This window comes from Puma concolor, chromosome B1 (genome assembly GCF_028749965.1).
Source record: "Puma concolor isolate L17-30 chromosome B1, mPumCon1.1.hap2, whole genome shotgun sequence".
Lineage (NCBI taxonomy): Eukaryota > Metazoa > Chordata > Mammalia > Carnivora > Felidae > Puma > Puma concolor.
In genome coordinates, this window is record NC_141670.1 from 182,166,890 (window position 1) to 182,190,602 (window position 23,713).

General features: G+C 34.9%; 1 protein-coding gene across 9 annotated transcripts in view; it reads right to left on the bottom strand.

Annotated features, from left to right (window-relative positions):
• Window positions 1-23,713, bottom strand: part of PCDH7 (protocadherin 7) — a 424,848-nt gene that overhangs the window by 199,366 nt on the left and 201,769 nt on the right. For 2 of the 9 annotated variants that reach the window (XM_086705269.1, XM_086705268.1), the window contains exon 4: window positions 5,646-5,741. The exons of the other annotated variants lie outside the window; for them this stretch is intronic. In XM_086705269.1, coding sequence (XP_086561395.1) covers window positions 5,653-5,741 — 89 coding nt within the window. In that variant the 3' untranslated portion in view covers window positions 5,646-5,652. The remainder of the gene's footprint in view (window positions 1-5,645; window positions 5,742-23,713) is intronic. 9 annotated transcript variants of the gene reach the window in all.

The window sequence follows — 23,713 nt, forward strand, 5'->3', positions numbered from 1 at the left end:
CATTCTTTCTGCCCTCAATAATCACAAGATTGAGTTCAACCTTTTGTGTCTCTTTTGCATTAAAGTCCTCCAAATATCTCAGATGGTGGTCCTTTCCTCAACCTATCTTCCTTAGAGCACCAAGCATTTTCTTGGATTCACCTTTTTTTTTTTTTTTTTAATTTTATACAGAAAGGGAATGCGAACAAGGGAGAGGGCAGAGGGGGAGAGAGAGAGAGAGAGAGGGAGAGAATCTTAAGTAGGCTCCACTCTTAGTGAGGAGCCTCACGCAGGGCTCCCCCCTATGACCCTGAGATCATGACTTGAGCCGAAATCAAGAGTTGGACACTCAACTGACTGAGGCACCCAGGCACCTTGGATTCATCAATTTTTAAAAGCACAATTCTCAGAATCATTTTCAAGACAAAGCTCCAGAAAGAAAAATAAGTCAACACATATTATCTCTAAAGATTATATCCCTGATATCACTGGCTGTTGTATTTTAAAGATGAGGAAACTGTGTCTTGGGGAAATGAAATATAGTTTACTGGCAAATCTAGAACAAAACTCTAATTTCTAAAATTCCCAGTCTCCCATGTTCTGTAAAAAGTTGGAAGTTACTTTTAAAATGAGCTAGTCAAATTCCACATTTTAGTGAAATACATGAGGTCTTGAGATGTTAAGTGATTAATCCAAGTATCCTGCATTTTACTCTCCTCTTTCTAAGATACTAAAAGACAGAGTGAAAGATATTAAATTGGGTATGTTGCAGATAGAACACATCTTCAATAGCAGTGAGAAACAAAGCAGATAGAGGTCATCTGTTCTTGAGAATATTGCTTAAGAACCTTACATATAATCAAATAACTGAAGGATATTGCTTTCAGAATTGAATCTAAGAAAAGCAGAATGAGGGACATATATTCACACAAGTGACAAAGCAACATTTAGTATTAAAGAGAAAGAATTTATGTAGGCATTGGAGCTTTCAAGAATATAAAGTCAAACATTACAATTACCATATGGAAAATGTTCATTAAGATTATATAGGTTCATAATATATGAAGCACATTTGAAAATGGGAATCTTGGGTAGGGTCAGGGAAAAGCCATGTGGCATAAAAAAGTATTCCCTGCCAGCAAATTAATTAAATTTCCAGGTTCTAGAAAAGGCCATATATTCTATGTAGGCACTCATTGAAAGTCAGATGTGCAGGGCCTCTGAGAGAGTGCCATAATCTATTCATAAATAGAACTCACCAAGGGACATTGACAGCAATTTGGCATTAAGGAACACTTCACATAAATGAAATTTTACTTTGCTGTAACTTTTAGTAGGGAAAGTCCATATCTGACAGAGAATCCTTTAAATAACTTTGTCTTATTTTTTTGTACTTTGACCTCTGTGTAACATATTATTACATGTTAGCACATATTATTAGTCATTAAAGTCAATAATTTCATCGAGAAAAATGGGTTTTGTTTTGTCTTGATTTTATTTTGTTTGTCTTTTACTTCCACTGATCCGCTGATATCATTATCCACTTAAGGATATTCTTTTTTAGTGTCAAATTTGTTAGAATGGTGAATGGGCTTTTAGGGAAAGATCCATCTCGGGCATCAACCAAACCAAAATAGGTATTCAATTAAAAATAAAACGTTAATGGGGCGCCTGGGTGGCGCAGTCGGTTAAGCGTCCGACCTCAGCCAGGTCACGATCTCGCGGTTCGTGGGTTCGAGCCCCGCGTCGGGCTCTGGGCTGATGGCTCAGAGCCTGGAGCCTGTTTCCGATTCTGTGTCTCCCTCTCTCTCTGCCCCTCCCCCGTTCATGCTGTGTCTCTCTCTGTCCCAAAAATAAATAAACGTTGAAAAAAAAAAAAAAATTTAAAAAAAAAATAAATAAATAAAACGTTAAGACTGAAAATTCTTTTACCTTCATCAAATGTTATTTTTTACATATTAATTCATTTCTTTATCTTTTTGCAGCCCTTTTATTCACGGTGATATTTATGTTATTTTTTACTGTACAATATAGTATGCAAACCGCACCTTTATTAATGTAAAAATTCAGATCAAAGCCCTATGCAGTTTTAAACCTCCTGTTTTTCTCCTGAAGGTATTCAAATGGATTTTCTAAATTCTTCCAATCGACCAAATATGAGAATATAAACTGTGGGAACCCATCCTGCATTCCTTCTTTTATAAAAGAGCATTTGTGCAGTAAATGAATGCTAAAAGGATTTACAACCAAACAGCACAGGGCAATTACAAAACTTGGGCTGTAACCTAGCAAATAATATATACAGACACACTATACATGTGGACATTATGATGGAGGGTCTGTCTGAATTTACGTCTTGGAAGTACTTTCATTTGGAAAAGGAACCGAACTTATTATGTGTTTTCCCAAGGAGAAAACCCAGGATAAATGGATTCAAGTTACAGGAAAACAGATTTTGGCTCAATATAAGAAGAAAGTCAAGAATTAAAGATGTACCAAAACAGAGTGGGCTACCTCTGGATTTTGTGTCGCCGAAATTATTCAAGCAGAGATGAGTCTTTCTTGTAATGGTGTTATGGGAGGCATGCACGATTTAAGTCTAGATTGGTTGACCATAATCTCTCTCAAAATTCCATGACTAATTCAACAAACACTGATTGTGTGTTGGGCACTCCACGAAAGAAAGAAAGAAATAAAGAAAGCAAGAAAGAAAGACAGAAAGAACAAAAGAAAGAGAAAAAAGAAAGTGGGAGGGAGAAAGAATGAAGGAACAAAGGAAGGAAGGAAATTATGCCTATATTCAAAGAGCTAATATATTGATTAATTCTAGAGTTATCTTGACAGATAGTATGGTGAGGAGGGATATTTTGATTTGTATTCTAATTTTCCATCAAGCCTTGGCTCAAGTGTATTCTCCAGAAACAATCTTTTTAGTTCTAAATACTCCAAGTTAATGCTTAAACCCTTATCTTGCTCTCAAAAGCACTATTCCCACAGAAAAAGTCCTAGAAATATACAGTGTTCACAAATCAACATGTCTTAACTTGTTCTTTTTCTTTCCAGCACTTTTACCTCAAAGGATTTTCTAAGAATAAAGGAAACACTAATTCATAAATAAAGTTCTTTTTTCTTCCTGCATTGATTTTGTTTTCCCTCCAAGTTTTATTTCATATATTTTTTTAAAGTCCTCTCAATGTCTGCGGTTTTCAACGATATGCTTCCTTCAATTTTTTATTGCTTTTCCATTTTTTTCATTTTTCCAGAATCTTTTGGTTTCTTTTTTCTCAAAAAAGTTGTTTTTTTTTTTTCCCCTTTTTGGTTAATCCTATTAATCTCATCTATATTTTAATCTCCACTTTTTCTTTTCTTTTCTTTTCCTTTCTTTTCTTGTACACTGATAAGACTCTTTCCTATATGGTGTACATTTCCTTTATTTCCTATAATGTAAAAAAGAATTTCTCTGGTTAGTTTTCCTCAAAACCTTAGAATATGTTACTTGAATGTTCTTCTTTCTATATGAGATACAAGTATACCTGCACTTCTTTTCTTAACATTAGAATTGGGAAATTTTATAAAATTTAAATTAGCCTTTTTCTGCATGTGTAATTGTTTTACAATTATTTAGTTTTTAATTATAGGTCCCATATTTAGAAGAAAACAATGAATTATTTTGTATGCTATATTACTCATATATTGAGTAATCTGTGAAGTTAGTAATGGTCAAGAAGCAAACACTAAGGGGAACAAAAAAAAAAGTGGAGGGAAGTATGGATGTGGGGAAGGGTCCATATGCAGGTTAAAAAAAAAAAAAAATAGATGACTGTTTTGTAAACATTCACTCATTTGCCCGATATATTTTGGGTATCAAACACTGGGACATAGAAGAATTCTTGAAACATAAGATGAAATCATTGTCCTCCAATAACTCAGAGTTGAGCATAACTCAAGAGTCCCAACTTTGCTTAGGAAGAATCAGGAGAAATTACAGAAGGCAAATCCCTCTTTAGCAATTCTGAGCGACCAGTGACCCTGCCACCTTAGATTTCTCCAAGTCTCATTTTTTTTTTCCCACTGAATTTGGATGATGATAATAATGTCTAAATCTATGCTCGTTTGTACTAAGAAAATGGAGATTAAGCTCATTAATGTAGTTCCTGACACCTATTAAACTCTCATTACATGTCTGCTATTATTGTTGAAGCTTTCCAAACAAAGCTGGGCTTGAAGGGCCCTCCAGATGGAGAGACCCAGTTATGTGAAGGCTGGTGGACATGAGAGATAACATCCATGTGCAGAAGTAAGATCACAAAAGACAACCAATGATTTCAGAGTTTTGTCAGATAAGAGGCGGTATGTTCCTGAATGAAGATTAATGGTTCAGCCTTCAATGACTAATGGTTGCATCGGCGAAAATGCATGTAAATCAAAATGGTTTACTCTGTTTACTGACACAAACAAGTCTTAACTGTGCTACCAGTTTAAAGAATATCACAAATAATGCTGCCACCCACATGCACACCTATAGACACACTTACTGTTTTAAAGCATCTGCCAATAATTTTCCTACCCTCGGGGTAGTGTTCTAGTCACATCCCCATAGAGTCAGGGTGTAATGCAGAACCTGACACATCCTCAAAACAAGCCCCTGCAGGAGCTAGAAGGACCAGTTCTTCCAGTGAAAAAGGAAATCAAGAAGGTGGGTGTTTTCCTGTGATGACTAAGGGTTTATGTTTTATAGGTTATGACTGTGCTGGAGTTTGAGCCCTAAGGGACCTAGCTCCTTTCAAAATGTAGCAGCCTGAACAGAGGCGATCTTGGGACTGGTGAAGGAAACAGTCCCCTTCAGCTCCCTCAAATGCCACCAGCTGAGTTGACCAAAAAAAAAAAAAAAAAAAAAAAAAAAGTTCTGCGGAAAGCAATGAGAATGCATTTGGCTCTCACATCTGAATACCAAAGCTTTGTGGGTCATTTAGATTTGTTTGAACTAGCTTATACCTAATTTTCTCGAACCAAGTGAGTAAGCATAATTAATGTGCGTACAATTTGTGCCATGCTTTTGAAAATCCAAATGTGAAAATAATTGGATTATGAGTAAAAATTCACCAAAGCATTCTCATTGTATAGTATAGTTTTCAGAGGTACGCTATATATATATATATATATATATATATATATGTATACATACATTGTATATATATATATGTATGTATGTACATATGTATGTATTGTATATATATATACATATATATAAATATATACATACATATATATATACACAATATATATATACATATATATATATTTATATATATGTATATATATATTGTTCGTGTAAGGCTGAAAGTGGCATAAACATACAACTTCCATTTCTTTCCTACATAACGAGCTGAGGAACCCGCATCACACGTTTTTCCAACAATTGTATCATTAATTCTTCCGTAGTCTTTTCATTAAAAAACAAAACAAAACAAAACCTCTAACTGCGCAGGGAATTCTGAAATGCATAGCATGCCGAAATGTGTAAATACAGAGTTAGGTCGAACAACTCTCCCACATCAGGAGACTCTGTGTGGTGTATACTTGCGTCTTCTAAATGTAAAAGAGAGACACTATGAATGGAGAACGCAGAGAGGGGCAGCTTCACTGCTTCATGAGAACCGCCATACCTGTTGCTTAATGGAGAGGCCTTAACAGCACTCTTCTTCCATGCGTCTTGCCATGAGGAAAGGGGAGGAAGGGAAAGGTAGTGATGGCAGCAACACCTGGGGAAGGGAGATGGGGAAATATGTAAAGGGAAAATCAGCAGTCCCTACACAATGGTGTCCATCCATAGACCTGGCCAATAAAACAATTTCCAAAAACTCTGATTTTGTTTCCTTTCTTTCCTTTCTTAAAATCTAGACAAATTTCAGGAATCACTTGTGCAAATTAGGTATATTGAACGTTGTCAGTGGGCACATTCTTACGACCAAAATTTTCCAAGTCTAGGGATACGGGGAGCTACTACACATAATAGTACTATCTTATTCTCTCTTTGATATTTGGGTATAGATTTTCTTTACACCAGGTTTAAGAAAAAAAAACTATATAAGATAAACAATATCAAACATATACGTATTTTTCCAACACACAGTAGGACCATTATCATCTCCTCATTCTGCCTCTACCCAGTTGCTACATAACTGGCTCCCAACCAACTTTCTTTCTTACATTCTCCTAAGGGGATGTAGTTCTGATATCAAAACAACTTCAATTTATTAAGTTAATAAAAAAGAATTTAATAAAAAAGAATTAAACTTAAAATTCCTATGCACTGCAAGAGGTGTAACTAATAAAACTTATAAAAAAAAGGCTTACATTCTAATTATATGTTGTAGACATGATTTAATCTTGATCATATGTACATTTTGAAAAGGAAATATATGAGTTATATAAAAAGAAGTAAAATGGAAATGTTTAACAACAGTTGATAATGGTAAACAAGTTGGATTTTAATAGTGATTGTTTTCATATACCAATATATGAGATCATACCACACCTGAAAACCAAACACTGCTACTCGATTTTGTTCTTCGTATTTGTTTTTAATCTTTAGTTTTGTAGGTTTGTATTTAGATACACACTACCTATGAAAAGTAATTGTTTTACGCTATTTAGAGACATTTTTATACGAAGTGGAAATAAACTTGTAAAAAGATATGCACAGTTTTATGAAGAAAATAAGGGGTATTCCACTGTGGTGGGGTTGTTGATAACGGAGGAAGCTGTGCATGTGTGGGGGGGGTGGTATCTGGGAAATCTCTGTACCTTTTTCTCAGTTTTGTTGCGAATCAAGGCTCCTCTAAAATTTGAATTCCAAATTTAAAAAAAAAATAGTAAAACAGAAAAGAAAAATATTGTAGAAAATGAAAAATAGGAGGGAATTAATTTTTCTTTGTGAAAAAAAAAAAAATTGACTCCTCACCCCAATACGTGTCTTAGTGTATTATGGATTGGTTGGAACATTCTTGAATTTTTGTTTAAAGACAGGGATTTTCATGAATACATGTCTGCACTCTGAATGTGATTCTATCCTTTAATCCTGACATTTAGGAATGCAGCTATCACAAAGATCTGAGGGGTTAGAAGCATGATAATCCTTTTGGTTTTATCTTAATCTTGTTTAGACAGGGTGTCTCCAAATTTTCCAATTTCTCAATTCCTCTGATTCTTGACATACTGCTTACTATTAGCCATCATCTCTTTTTAAAGTAACATGACCCACCTAATGATTAGGCAACAGTATTAGTCAGCCCTTGAATTGAGAAATTTAGAAACTAATTGGTTATCATAAGAGATTAGCATCAAAGAATTCTGAAGGCATATGCAGTCTAGGCCTGTTGAAATAAAAAAAAAAAGAAGAAGAAAAGAAAACCTCAAAGGAGACAATTTAATTTGTATCTGATAGGTTTAAACATATTTTTATAGCTTTGTTTTTTCTCATAATCTTCAAATTTTGTATTTAAGTTTAAGAATACTGTTATTTCACATAATATTTTAAACCTTAAATTCCCTCTTAAAATTAAAACCTACATATTCCAGTAATATCAAAGTAAGGAAAAAAAATAAACCTAATTATTCCTATATTTAAATATTCCTGAAAGAGTATTTTGGAATCGTAATTTTGCCTTTGGAAGAACCAAATGTGGGAACTTCTCAAGCCAGAAGAAAAAGGATCCACATGCTCTTAATTTGTTATAAGGTTCTTGCATGCAGCATAAAGTACAGTATTTTTTTTTTTTTTGCGGCTTCCTAATACCCTAAGGATTTTGTATATAGTAAATTCTTCCTTAGACCTTGGGAAGGATAGGTTATTATGATGTAATAGATTTGAAAATTAGCACTATACTGTGGAAGATACAAAAATAGCCAAAGATATGCTTATGAGAAATTTTGGAAAATAAATACACACACATAAAACACAAAATAACACTAATAGTACAACTTTTCAAGATGTAACAAGTAATATAAAATGATTTTATAAATAGCTGAGCTTATAAATAACTGGAACCACATAGAATAGTAACTGAAAAGGTTAAACTGGAATTTTAAAGAGTCATGAATTCGTGGACTGGAGAAGGGAACATTATGGATTAAATAATGCAAAATTAAGAGCTATTTTTTCTTTATATGTAAGAGGTAGAGGCCAGGGGAATAAAATGATCTCTGGCACTAAGAGGGTATTTGGTAGGAATCTGCTTATGGACAACGATATAAGCTAGATTTTCACCTGAATAAAAAACGAAAATAAAAAGTGGACAGAGAGATACTGTGTAATTATTACTGAGCAGAATTGACATTAGAGGGTTTTAATGAGACTGCTTTTCCTAAAGGACAGGGATTCTCTGTCACATACATGGAACAACAATGACATCAGAGAGAATACCATGGGTCGGCCCACTGTAAAGTCAGCCTCTCCTAATTTCTATTTTTGGAAAAATATATAATCAAGGTAGAAATACTGATATTAAGATACACACACTCATGGGCGTGTGACTGAGTGAAGTAAGCACAGAGAGCACAATGTTGAACTGTCGCACGGAAGAATAAGGCACAAGTCTTGGTTCATACACATAAGGATTCCAGTCTTTAGGTGGGGATCAAAACTAAGGGTCAAACTTTGTAGCGCTTGGAAGTTACAAGAGAAGAGATGAGGGGAGCAAACTTTGACAAGACAGATGCTGAGCTTCTTCTCAAAGACTGAGTAGGATAAGGGTAAAGGATAGAAGAAAGAAGCAGCTTGCAGGAAGGAAAGCTGATGCAACCAAAGGCATTATGTGGAAAGGAGGGTGTTGAGTGCTGGCAGGTCTGAAGTGACTCCAACCAGAATAGACAGTGCAATGGAAGGAAGCGTAGATGACACCTTGATGGGGGCGCCTGGGTGGCTCAGTAGGTTAAGTGTCTGACTCTTGAATTCAGATCAGGTCATAATCTCATGGTTAGTGAGATTGAGCCCCAAGCTGGGCTCTTCACTGGCAGTGCGGAGTCTGCTTGGAATTCTCTCTCTCCCTCTCTTTCTGCCCCTCTCGTCTCTCTCTCTCTCAAAATAAACAAATAAACTTAAAAAGAAGAAGAAGAAGACACCTTGATATGTTGAAGAGACGCATCTATCAATATAAGATTAATTTGGCCCGTGAGACTGCTGTTCTCTATTTAATGTCTTAAGCTTTTCTCAAAACCCCAGTGTGTCTGGTACAAGGACATATGAGAAAAGACTATTTACCACACTGCGTAAACATTCCTGATAACGCTATTGCTTTCCTTATCCTCTTTGTAAGGTCCATCTTAAAAACAATTTTTTTTTCTAACAATTAGAAAACATATTTCAGCTCTGGGTCTAACTCTAAAACTTCCCCACAGTCTCGCACATTCCTACCCAAAGTCTCTACTGAAGATGAGCAGTCTAGTGTATTACACTGTGGAAACCATGCTCTGGGCAACGAGATGGTTCTGATTTTCTTTCATCCTCCTTCTTGCTAATAGAGGCTAAATAATGATCAAAAAGGGTATTTTAATAAACATAATGTTAGTGTCCTTGTGTATATGGGCAGGGCTGGCGTGTGGACACGCCAGCCCGGTTGTCTGTACTCACTTTGGTGTGACAGGGTTAAGATCTCCCATGCGGGCAATGGAGAGAGGTGGAACCTGAAAACTTTTGCAGAAGGAACACTACCTGTTCTTGTAGCATTCATAATATGGTGCTATTGCAGGGGTGTCTGGGTGGCTCAGTCAGTTAAGCATCCAACTCTTGATATTGACTCACATCATGATCTCAGGGTTTGTGGGTTTGAGCCCCATGTGCAGTTCTGCTCTGACATCATGGAGCATGCTTGGGATTCTCTCTCTCTCTCTCTCTCTCTCTCTTCCCCTCCTCCGTTCACTCACTCTCTCTTTCAAAATAAATACATTAAAAAAAAAAAAAAGCGTGCTTTGCAAACATGACATCATCCAATGAACTCCTTGCAAAATGCATCTTATTTTGTACTTATTTTATAAATCCATTATTTATTATGTATATCTTATACATATAAACCTTGAATGAGGTTATTAGTCAAACTTAACTACTGAGAGCACAAGTAAGGAAAAGCCAGAAAATGCAAAGGGGGAAATAGTATTGTGTAGGCAGCACCTGATATTTTATTTTAATCAGTAAAAATCATAACGATTTAAGATAAAAGAATAGCTGTTAATCTCTTATTCAGTTCTTATTAGTAAGTGTTAAGAATGGGTTTCTAGACTCCTGTGTTATATTTTGTACTCCTAAGATTTAAAAGCATAGCTTGCATAGCTTAAGGGCAATATAAATCAGCTAAGTAAAAATGTTCGCTATTACCAGAATCCAGCTTTGGTAAATGACTGTACAATGAAGAAATTAGGAAATAGTATAAAAAGCATTTAAGTGTAAACCTCAGCTACTAATACTGAATTGCATTTTAAATGAGTTTGATATATATGCATTCAAAATAGGGTGTATTAATGCTAGCATATGATGTTTAAATTTCTTTAACTCTAAAGCAAAAACATGAAATATCCTTTTGCTCTTTTCTCTTTAACTGAAGATGCTCATTAATTTTATTTTATATTACACACTCTTTCCTAAAAATTTACTCTCATAGTGACAATGGGAGTTTTGCCATATACAGATCTGGAGTTATGATACATTTTTTGACAATTTTATTAAAATTTCAAAATTTAGTTGCATTAAAATATTATATAAAGCTTCTAGCAAATCTATGATATTTTGCTTATTTTCAAATTCCTCATGTTTTACAAATCTGCTCTACCTGTAAATTTCACCATTTATAGCTATAATAGTATTACCCACTTGGGTGCTTGGGTGGCTTAGTCATTTGGGAGTCCAACTCTTGGTTTTGGCTCAGATCATGAAATCTCATGGTCATGGGATCGAACACCACCACTCATCGGTCATTGGGCTCTGTGGTGAGAGTGGAGTCAACTTGGGATTCTCTCTCCCTTTCTCTCCGCTCCTCTCCCCCACCCATGCGCTCTCTCATTCTCTCTCAAAATAACAAAATAAACATAAAAAAATAGTATGGGCCTCTCTGTCCATTATGCAAACCAGCAGTCTAACTGTTAATTGTTGATTAATGCACTGAATAATGTTCATTTACAATTTTAAATTTAATTAATACATGATTTCACTTAATTGATATAATTAATATTTGAAGTTTACTTTAAAATGTAAAAATATTTTAAGTCAGCCAGAGAAGGACAGATACCATATGTTTTCACTCATATGTGGCTCTTAAGAAACTTAACAGAAGACCATGGGGGAAGGGAAGGGAAAAAAATTTTACAGAGAGGGAGGGAGGCAAACCACAAGAGGCTCTTAAATACAGAGAACAAACTGAGAGTGGATGGGGGTATGGGGGAGAGGGGAAAGTGGGTGATGGGCATTGAGGAGGGCACTTGTTGGGATGAGCACCTGGTGTTGCATGTAAGCCAGTTTGACAACAAATTATATTAAAAAGAAATCAAGAAATCAAAATAAAATGTGAAAATACATTTTATTTCTTTTTATTATTTTTAATGTTTATTTACTTTTAGGAGAGAGGGAAAGACAGAGAGAGGTTGACAGAGCATGAGTGGGGGAGGGGCAGAAAGAGAGAGGGCGACCCAGAATCCTAACAGGCTCCAGGCTCTGAGCTGACAGCACAGAGCCCAACGCTAGACTCCAACTCACAAACCACGAGATCATGACCTGAGATGAAGTTGGATGCTTAAAGGACTGAGCCACCCAGGATCCCCTGTAAAATTGCATTATAATGTGGATTTTGCTCATTCTTTTCCTAACTTATAATTGTTTGAGTCAGCTTGTAAAATTATAGAAAGCCTAAGTCCTCATGTAAGACATTAATCATTTCTGCAAATGAATGTTGTTATATCAATTTGATAATTCAATTTTGCTCATCAAATATTTAATGAGTGTTCAATCTGTGCTAGTTACTGATTCAGTCAGAGGAACTTAAACATTTGGGTTTCAGGACTTCTCTAAACTCTTGAAAGCTGTAGAGGACCCAAAATGCTTTTTTTTTTATGTGGAATATATCATCATTGATTTTCATCATATTCAAAACTTAAACTAAGACACCTGAAAAATAATTAATTGTAAACATCTTTGAAAATAGCCACAATAGGTTCATTTCATGGTGACATAAATAAAATATCTTTATGACAAATTATTACCATATTTTTTTCAAACCAAAAAAATCACCCATGATGATTTTGTTATGGGATATATGTTTGGGATATATGTTCATATGGATGTGTGACACACAAAATGCTAAGGACAAGAGCATCAACAAGGCCTCACAGAAGAGGTCATAACTGCAGTGGGCTTTGAAGAAAAAATTGGTCAGCAGGGGAGGGATGCAGAAGAAAGAGGTTAAGACCATTTCATTAAAAATAAGGGGGGGGGGGGTGGGTACGACGAGACACAGCAGGTTGTAATAATTAGAAAGAACGTGGTGCTTTTGTTTGACAGATTGTCTTCAAACTCCATCTCAGCCACTCATGACTCAGTCAGTCATGGCTGCATGACTTTGAGCAAATCACCTAAGATCTGTGAGCCACAATTTGCTCTCCTGTGAACAAATAAAATCTACAAATTAAGAATTTATAGCTGTAATAGTATGACCCACTTGGGGCATCTGAGTGACTCAGTCAGTTGGGTGCCCAACTCTTGATGTCGGCTCAGGTCATTATCTCACAACTCGTGGATTCGAGAGCCATATCAGCTTGTGCTGCCAGTGTGGAGCCTGCTTGGGTTTCTCTCTCTCCCTCTCTCTCTCTGCCCCTCCCCTGTTTGCTCTCTCTCTGTCTTTCAAAATAAAGAAACAGTAAAAAAAATGTCCCAAGGATTAAGTGAGATGAAATATGTAAAGTATATTCACGTGTGACAGTTAATTATCACATTCAGTAACATACCATTTTTGGTCACAAATGGAAGGATAATGAACTGGTTACCACGCTAAGACTATAGAGTGAGGTGAGGGAGAGAGGATAGAAGTTATAAACAAGAGTCGAAGGGGCAGTAATGAAGTAGAATTGTTACACAAGCTCAAGGTGAATATGAGTGATTAAAAAAACAGAAATACAGGGGCATCTGGGTGGCTCAGTCCATTAAGTGTCCAACGTTGGCTAGGTTATGATCTCAAAGTTCATGAGTTTGAGCCCAACGTAAGACTCACTGCTGTCAGCATGAAGGTTACTTCAGATGCTCTGTCCCCCTCTCTCTCTACCTCTCTACCTCTCTCTCTCAAAAATGAATATTTAAAAAACGTAAAAAATAAAAAAAATGCAATAGTATAAGGAGAACTACCTTGGAAAATTCAGAGAATCACTTCTCATGCAGACCTTAGTTAGCAAACCCATCGATCTTGATTTCCACCCAGTGTCATCCTATCTTCTCTCAGGGGGTGGAAAGTAAATCAAACTGCCATTTTAGAAAAAAAAAAAAAAAAAAAAAAAACACAACAACAACAACAAAATATTCCAGGATCTTCATAAATATAGAATGAAATGTGTCAAGAATAACATAGATGGTGGAAAATTTACTTAAGACAGAAATTTAACCAGTCTCTTCTGTGGCATATAGGGGCCTCCTTGATCTGAACCTTATAGCTAGTTGTCTTTGAAGTCAGATTTCAATTATATTTTAGTAGTAAATGAATGAATGAATATATAAATAAATATATAGTCAATCCCATATGGGAAATGTATGAATAATTTGAACTAGCAATTGTGATGTTCTTAACCTGTAGCTGATAATTAGTAGATTCATAAAGTCCACTAGTCAGTGTCAATTTATCTAGAAAATACTTTTATTGAGAGCATGGCATGCAAAGAATATTATAATTTTTCCCTATGTTAGGTGTATACCATCCAGATGCTATCTTTGATGTTCAAGGTCCTTGAAATAGACTGCTAAAAAGAATAATATCTCAACTACAAAAGTAAATATTTCTGTTGATATGTCTTAGTTCTATCAACCAGGACACAGGAGAAAAATATACATTGAAATACAGCATTTACTCTTCACCATGTCCCAGGTTTAGACCTTTATGAAACATGATAAATATCTCATTTCATGTATAATCATTAACTGTAGTACACACTATTGATCACCAATGTGGATTTTAAGTAAGAATGTTTGCAAGACTCTACAAAGACTTTATGATTAGCCTGTCCCTCTTCTGATGTGGTATGTTTTACAGCAATCATTTTGACTAATTTCTCCACCACCGTAGTTCGACACAGACTGTTATCAGAAGAACAAGCAAAGAAAATAAAGCATAAGAACCAAGGTAACAATGGAAATCATGGGTGGACCTTGGCTGAGAGAAGACTGATTTACTCTTTAATTAATTCAGCATATATTTACTGAAACTCTACTCTATGCCAGGCACTGCCTTAGTAGCTGGAGATATAATAAACATGAAAACATGGTCTTTGTCTTCATGTAGCATGAAGTCTAGAAGGCAAGGTATTAAATAAATAAATGAATGAATGAATAAATACTTCTACTCTGTACACATACACATATTCTAGAGTTTATTTTCAAGAGAATTTTCTCGTGAAAAATTACATATCGTAAAAATGAAACCATGCTCTTTATAACCTCTCAAATCCTGACTGTAAATATAGACATAGCAAAACTCCATGTCTGAATGGACAGGTAACTAACTCCACCTAGCTCTAATCATCTCGGACTTACAAATGACCGTCTTAACAGCTGAAATTAAATATTAGATGATAATTTTTACTTCCATTTTTCTGGTCCCCATTTGCATGCCTGTATGGGAGGGGTTGATGTAACCAACCTTCAGTGATAACTGGAGGATAAAATCTCCTTACTCAAACCATCCTTCCCTACAGCATGATTTGCTTATAGTTTCCTCATTGAAATATTTCTTTTTTTTACAACTTTTTTTTGCTACTTCTCTCCTTTTAGTACCAACTACCATATTCTAACTTTGCCAAGTCAAACAACAGTTGTCAATTCGGAGTGAATTTAGCCACATAAATGTAATAATCTACTAACAATTGGCAACGTGTTTTTGGTCAAAAATGCTTCAGTCTTGAATAAAATTAGCAGAAGCTATGCAAAGCCATTTTGAGTTTACTAATATGAAAAAGGAAAAAAATGGATGATTTCCCTTGTAAAGTTGAAATAACTCCACTCTGTACTGTTATTTATAATTTTAAACCTCAAGGAACGATTATTCATAGATATGGAAGGAAAATGGAAGGGAAATAAAACAGTCTGTTCACCCTATCCTTTATTTGAAATACTTGCACACTGCTCTTAATGTATTTTAATTTATTTTTAAAACATAAGTTGTTCTTTGACTATAAAACATTTCAGATGCTTAGAAAAAAAAATTGGGTATTATTTTCTTCTCAACACATTCATGTACAACCAAAGAGATAAGAAGCATGCTCTAAGTTAGTATTCGGTTAATACACAAAACCCCCTTTTTAATACTGTCATTTAAATTACATGAACAAAAATGTCAACTTTGGGCAATGCTATTCCCTCAAAGCATATATTTTATTTCATTATATATGTATGAATTCATAATGTTTTATTTCAAGCCTACAAAAATATGGTATACTCCTGAGGAATCTGACAGATGATAAAACTGCGTGAGTAGTACACGTGCACATGTTTTCATACTTCTGCAAATTTGCTGATTTCCTTTTATTTCAATCAGCTCTCTGAATTGGTTGACTAGCATCGAATTTAATAAACAGCATATGGGTCTGCTAATATATGTGAAGAAGCTTTTCTTTCACTACCACCCCCAACATATATGTTCTTTTATATTTCAGTTAAGTAATACATTTCCTGGATGGGAAGGGGACTTGAAAATAAACCATACGCCACATGCATTTTATTGTAAAAACAATAACTATATCTATTTTAAGAATATTGCCTAAGGAGAAACTAAATATTTGTCTCGGTGTATTCTATTTGCATAAAAAGCACAAAATATTGTTTTGTATTTAGCTGTTGTTTTTTTTCTATTTATAAAAAGATAATTTCATAAACTCTTCTACTGTGTGGCTAAACCTTTTTGAGTCTTTCAAATATTCTGCTAACATTTCCGTTAACGGGGGGTTATTATAAAAAGAATCCTGAAATCCCCTTTTTCAAAGTAAAAATTTTATGGGCCAAATACACTAAATTTCTCAAGAGAGTTTGAATCAAAATCAATTCAGAAAATGTGATGATAAAAACTTTTTTTAAGTTTATGACTATATATATATATATATATATATATATCCTCTTTGAAATGTGGACCAAAACATTTAAAGTAATTCCTAGGAAATGAAGAAAGTTAAAGATATTTCACTATGACAAATGTACTTCCAGGACATCCGTTATGGCCCTGAGTTCCTCTGCCTACAGGCCAATATTCCTCATTCTGGGGGTGACCAGTGGTCTCAAATTCTAGGCTTGTGTTCATCAACCTTGGTCTGTTTTCCCTCTAACATAAATCCAATTCACTTCCTACTCTTAACTGACCCTCCTATTCCTTGCCAATAAATGAAACAGGTAAGGGAATAGCATACATCAAAAGAGATAAACACATGAATGCATTCCAAACTAAACGCACATCCTAAATTTCCTACATCAAATTTAGATTTGCAACGTCAGGTCGCGCAAACTTAGAAATGCTGAAGGCATACCTCTACAGCGGTTCCTGCTTTTGAGATTTCAAATTACAACGGCGTCCCATTTTTACAAGGCATTGCTAGAATATTCTCCAATGTGTATCTTCGATGTCTTTACAGAGACAGTCATGTTCCAACAAGTCATAAATTTAATAAATCACCAGATATATAACTTTCATTCTCACATTTACATTACCAAGTATTTTATGGAGCAATTTTCTTAGCCATAGCAGTGAGACTGTTCAATAATATAAATAAATAAATACTATTTCAACATAAAACCCTTAACTCTGAAAGAAAATCACTCTGCTGAGTCTCACAAGAATACTATTCACTATTAAAGAGAATTCGGTTACCGGTCGGGTCTATCTTGCATTGCCTCCATGAAGGTATATTACGAGTGTCATCAGAAGGACTTTCTTATAACAAGCATTACAGAAGCAGGGGGCAGTTATGGCCGTGTGCTACTGCAGAGAGAAAGAGCACGAAGGGTTTCACAGGCCACCATGCTGAAGTTGCTATTGTAAATAACTGGTACATTTACATCAGATTATCCTACATTTCCAACAGAAACTCGAAATACCAACTCCGGCAGTTTTGGTCTCAGGCACGGTTTCTTGTTGAGACCTGTTGCTGGATATGAGTAGTTCCAGGCCTAAGTGCTCCCGAGGATTTTTAGGCTGATATTAAAAAACAAAACCTCTCGTAAGGAGAACCGAGCCTTTAGGCGTCAACGATATTTTGAAATGAGGAAACACTGGAGCAATCCTGTGAAATAACCTTGAGGCGATATTTGAGAATGCTCTAAATTAACATACAGCTGTTTTAACTTAATCACTACAGTCCAAAAATCTGTATAGTGAAAAGATAGAAATACACCTTATTCTCGAGGGAGGAAAAGCAGTAGAAGGCATTAGAAAACTCTAGGCATAAGTTAGCCTTATGGTCTTTGGGTTGCTGTTTTATTTAAAGAATTATACTGAATTCCAGGTTGGCGTGATAAAGAATGAGAGAAGATTATCCAAAATTACAGAAACATGTGCAACAAGTTTTCTATTTGCAATTTAATAAAATTTACTTTACTAAAGAACATATTACTCATTTTAAAATATGAAGTCTCAATACTGTAGGAGGCTTTCATGTTTACAGCTGATGAAACTATTGACTGTAATCTAATAGAACATTTCCAAAAGAAAATCTTTCTGAAGACCTAATTTATTACTCAAACTTTTTCCAAGATAGGCTTCCGTCTTCTCAGCCCAGCTTGTCAGGGATGGTCCGTGTATATGCACGAGTGTGTTTCTGCGTGTTTCCCAAGTGAACAAGCAGAGATTCCTTCGTTTGCTTATAAGTTTCAAAATGAAAATCTGAAATACGCAGCAACTGGGAAGTCAAATTTTCCTCATGGTGAGCCATAAAATAAATTATTTGTCCTCAAAATTGTTTAGGAAGGTGCATCAAGTAGAAGGTAGTTCATGAAGTCCAATCCATCAGGAGACTAGCTAAATGAAGTGCAAAAAATATTATAATGGATCCTTTTGCTCTTTGAAATCAATGGCAGTAACCTTCGTTTAGAAAGAATATGTGTCTGAGCCATAACATGCAGCAATATTTCTCAACCTGCTAAAATGAAAAGAGCTCAGAGGCAGGCATCTCTCCATGTAGCTATATTACATTTCTGTTCTTGTTTTCCCCTTTCAAGGCAAGAGAACTGCCTTAATCATTTCAGAAATGCCCTGCCTTCTTCCCATAGAAGGAAATAAAGACCATGGCACTGATGTTAAAACATATATGATAATTAAAAATAAACAGCAGGGGCAGATGGGGTTTTTCACTTGCTTAAGGACTAGGTCAATCATTAGCGAATTAAATATGCCAGCTTCTACAGGTATTTTTACTTAATCTCACACTGAAATATGCACCATCTTTTGTGTCTGTATATTTCTAAATACATGAAGCGATTCCATATGTCAAATTAAAAATATATATTCTTATTTTAGCATGAAAAACAAATTACAATATTGTAAATGCTGCCACCAATCGAATCATCGATCTACCTTTGTAAGCCATTTCTTCTCGCTACTACTAAAAGATATAACAAGATATAATACTTGAGTGAAAGGGATTTGGAAATTCTTTTTTATGGATGATATATATGCCTGTTAACTTGTTTTGCCAGTGAATCCAAAATTCTTTTCCAATTTATCTTAATTTGTCACGTATCTAAGTAAGCTTCTTATTCTACAGCAAGTTTAAGCAAGTTCAATAATTTAGATTAAAAGATAAGCATATTTGAGATAAATATTTCCTAGGGGGTCAGGGGCCTTGTGTTGCAGTTAAAAATATGTGTTCCCAAGTCTTTAAATAGCGAAGATATTTTCTAGTTTCATTATAAAATATAAAAATCATATTATTTAACACAATTTAATAGTTCTGATGTTAGCAAAATGGGTATGAAAGTATTTTCCTATATTTATCTTAAAAAGAGTACATTCACAAAAACTAATAAGAGTTTATACACTTAGCCTGTTTTGAGCTTTTTTTGAAATTTTCAACATTATTGAGGCAATATTAACAGTATGAAGCAAACTGTTGAAGCATCTTTTTAGTGCTTACTTTACTGAATGGTTTGCATAATTAAAAAGTTAATTGCTTTGTTTCTACAGTCTTTGGGAGTCATGGGACCAACCCCAGAAGCAGGCTTCCAATGCTGTATTTTACGACACATTTTCATTATCCCAATGAGCGAAGCACCTTCCCTACCTTGGCAGAGGGTGCAGTGAAGGTGTGTTTGTCTGTGTGTGTGTGTGTGTGTGTGTGTGTGTGTGTGTAGAATGCACTACCAATGAGATACAGCCATAAGAAATATAACTATCAAGTTTAACCAGTGAATAAAGCACCTGGTATTAATCCTTACCCTATCTTGAGTACTGTATTTCTTTAAGCAGCTCATGACATTGAGTCTATTATTCTGTTATTCTAAAAAGAAAAAAACCCTATTAGCCTCTTCCTGATTTTTATGATATAAACACTTGACTGTGTTACTTAGGATCCCAGGTCTCAACAATTATGTCAAACCACAATTTAGAGTGATTTTTAATGATGAAATACAATATTGCTTTTACAAAATTACAAAAAAAAATGCATTGTGTTTTAAAAATCGCACAAATAAAAAGAAAGATTCTTTTAATGTCCCTGAAAAAAATAGGTAAGGAATGGATTTACTGCCTTCCTTAAACAATGACCCAAGAAGATCAATGATTTGTTCAAAACTACATAAAAAAAAATGAGTGCTTCTACTAAATATAAAAGGAAACTAATTTTCTACTTAAAGATGTTTTTAAAATAGAAATAATTGTACTAGCTGCAATAAGTTTCATGAACTTTGAATGCAGTAATGCAAAAATAGACCTGGGGAGCTAATAGCAAAAAGCAAGAAAGATAAATAATAACAGCTACTATGTATTGAACACCTAGTGTTATCAGTTATTAACCATAATTTTACATATCTTCTGCCCAGTTTCATCATCTATAAAATGCAGATAATATTACCTTCCTCAGTGATTCTACAAAGCAAATGAATATGCAGAACAGTCAGGTTAGCACTAATGTACCATAAAAGTAGTAGTTTATTATTTCAATTTTCCTTACCCTTTTTTATCATTTATTTTTAGATACTTAATAAGAATACTACTTCAGCATTCCAATAAACCTTAAAATAAGTAGATTACCCACTTTATGGCATATTGTTCTTTTCTGGTGTTTCTCTCCTTGGGTGTTAAATTGTGACAAGGAGTGAATAAGTCTGTAATTCATTTGTCTCTGACATTGGAGATACTTCATGAGGACTTCCCTTTAAAATATTTTCAGCCCTGGGCATCTGGGTATCTCAGTCGGTTGAGCGTCTGACTTTGGCTCAGGTCATGATATCACAGTTCGTGCGCTTGAGCCCAGCATCGGGCTCTGTGCTGACAGCTCTGAGCGGGGAGCCTGCTTCGGATTCTGTGTCTCCCTCCCTCTCTGCCCCCTCCCGCTCCTGCTCTGTCTCTCTCGGCCTCTCAAAAATAAAGAAACGTAATAAAATCTTTTCAGCCCTTTATGCTTGACTTGTATTGTGATTGGGATGTTTTGCATTATATTCTGAAAATAATCTCAAATACCCCATAAAAGTTGATTCCTACATTTATAAATATATTTGCCTTAATTAGCAGTTTAAGTGGAGAAGTGAATAAGCGTTACGAGTCAGTGCCTAATTAGCAGAGTCTATCCCTACTCTGTGATTGGCGATCCTCTTTACAAGGCTTTTCTTACTGCCATGAATATTTGAGAGTCGTCTGTAATCTCAGCGCTTTAAGAACTGTTCTGTTGCTGGGCACTGAATGATCTTTCATAATTATTTGATGAATATCTTTGTGAGTTACTGGTTTCTGTCATTTACTACTCTTTCACAATAAATCCAGGAAAATATATGCAGGCTTCTTAAAGAGAGAAGCCATCTAGCTGCAGAAAATAAATTTGAAACTATTAATATTTTTTGTCTATGGTTTTTGCAGAATCATATTATAAATACTGGTACTTATTCACAGTACATAGAGAGCCATGTGCTTCTAACCTTGAAAACCAATACTGATTTCCAAAGGAACCAAGAAACAACTGATCTTTATGCCAAAATATAAGTGAGGCCAGTGAACATTTTTTGTAGGCAAGAAAACAATCATGCACTTACTGAATATTATGAACATTACAAGTTTGATTTCATGTGAAAAAAAAGCTGTAGAAGCAGAAAAAACTGCAAAGGTAACTAGTGAAGATAGTAAAGTAGTAATTTGATATAATTTTATTAAATGCTAACTACCTAAAAATATGTATTCAGAACAATGACCTTTGAGGAAGACTGGACAGTAATTATTATAATTATTGTCCACATTTTATAAGTGAACGAGATATTATGTGAATTGATCCAGGTTCCTTCCCTGCAGATGTCATGGAGCTTGAACAAAGACTCAAACTCTCAAACTTCTACTCTCAAAATATACGTAGAACATTGACGTGTTGAATTATTACACAGAAGAATTAAGTTAGATTTAAGAAGGAAATTTTCAATTTGAAAATTTATAAGACAGACAGACTCTTCTAAAAACCATCCCAAAAGGAATATAGAAACTTGATAGTCTGAAAGGACTCAAAATATAATGACTTTTGGTATAGAAAATGAATTATTTGATCCTCAAAATGTTATAGATGAGGTATTGCAAGGGAGAAAATGTGCATGGAATGGTGAAGTTGGGAGAGGCAAAGAAGTAAGGTTATTAGAATGCATAAAATAATAAAAAAAATGAAACCTCGGAGTCAATCTGTAGGAAAGTCCTCTAATCCTCCTTCAGGAATGAAATGTCAGAGAAATTCAGAACTTTTCATTTGGGTAAAGAAGAGTAATGTATTTCCTTTAGTATTTTCAAAAACTTAAAAAAAAAAAAAAAGAAAAAGCAAAGGCTAAGTAATCAAGTCAAAAGTCCTATACTTTGTGCTCTGAAATAAAATGTGGTTACTTAAGAAAAACACACATGGGGACCTCTAAACCCATGGACAATTGATAGAACTAATTTAATAGCTACTTGATCCTGAGGACATAGGTAATCCTCAGACATGGGCTACAAAAGAAAAGGATGTGGGTCTGATTTCACGAAAGAGGATGAAAACAGTCTGGGGCTGAAATAGGCAGGAATTAGATTTTAGATCTTCATTATTCTGGAAGAAAGAGATGAACCAATGTTGTCCGGGAAACTAGAAGTGCCTCTCAAAATTGAATTCTCAAAGAACTAGTGAAGGCTGAACACAATTGATCACACCGAATAAAGGGGAGGAAGTTTAAGGCAAAGAACTCTGATAAAATACAGTTCTGTGTGAACATGTTGCTCCCAATCACCTATTTAAAGATGATGATGTATGGTTAACATTGCCCTGACCAAAGTAAAGGGAAAAAATAAGGATTGGGTCTTAAAACTTAATTTCCTCAAGTATTTATATATTTGAAGATTGAATTTTTTTAGGTGGAGTCATCCAAGAAATTATGACTATAGAAACAACAATTTAAAAAATTACGTATATGTCTAGAAGATATTTTTGATACACCGTTGTGAGTGTTAGATATCACACACTCAAGAGGAACTGTTAGTAACTATGCAGGTAAACAATAGCTCTGATGAATAATTGGTTAAATGTTTAGGTAATGCAAAGACACCTTACAGAATAGACCAGAAGCAAGGAATGAAAAGAAGTCTGGTTATATAAGCATGCTTAAAGCTGATATTGAAAAAATCATTTACATATTTTAAGAAAGAATATGCAAAATCCTTAAGAGATGACCTTAAAGAGAACAGAAAGCAAGAAAACAACAAAAGCAACAAACACAAGTTAGGACACAGCATCTTGGTTGGCACCTAGTACTAAAAGATGCCCTGAATCTAGGGAGCCAATGCAATCTATTTTTGCGGAGATGATCCATTCAATGGTGGATGTGTTTCAGTAAACGTCATCTAGCCTCAGTGGGTCTGGATGACAAAGTCCCTCTTATGATTCCATCGTCACCAGGCAATCTTTCAAGAGATAATGCTGCCGTTTTTCCTTGGGTCTCTTTAGAGATAAAGGGTACTGTCTTGAAGAGGAAGCAGGGATTTTCCAATTTCTTGAATAGGATACGCTCCTCAAAATTTAATAAACTAATGCTCAAGTTCAACATCAGGATCTTGTGATATTGTTGAGAACTGGCCTTGACTTTGTACAATTCTGTGCACTGGTAAAATGTGCACTGATAAAAATTGGATTTTTAGATTAAGAAAAAAATTCCAGGTACCACCTAGAGGCCACCTGGTAATCAGACAGATAGCCTTCTCTTGGCACACCTTACATTTTCATACAATCTGTTGAAAGTTTCAGGACAACGGCGAATGCATATACCAGGCTACAAATTGATATTTCTAGAGATTTCTGATGA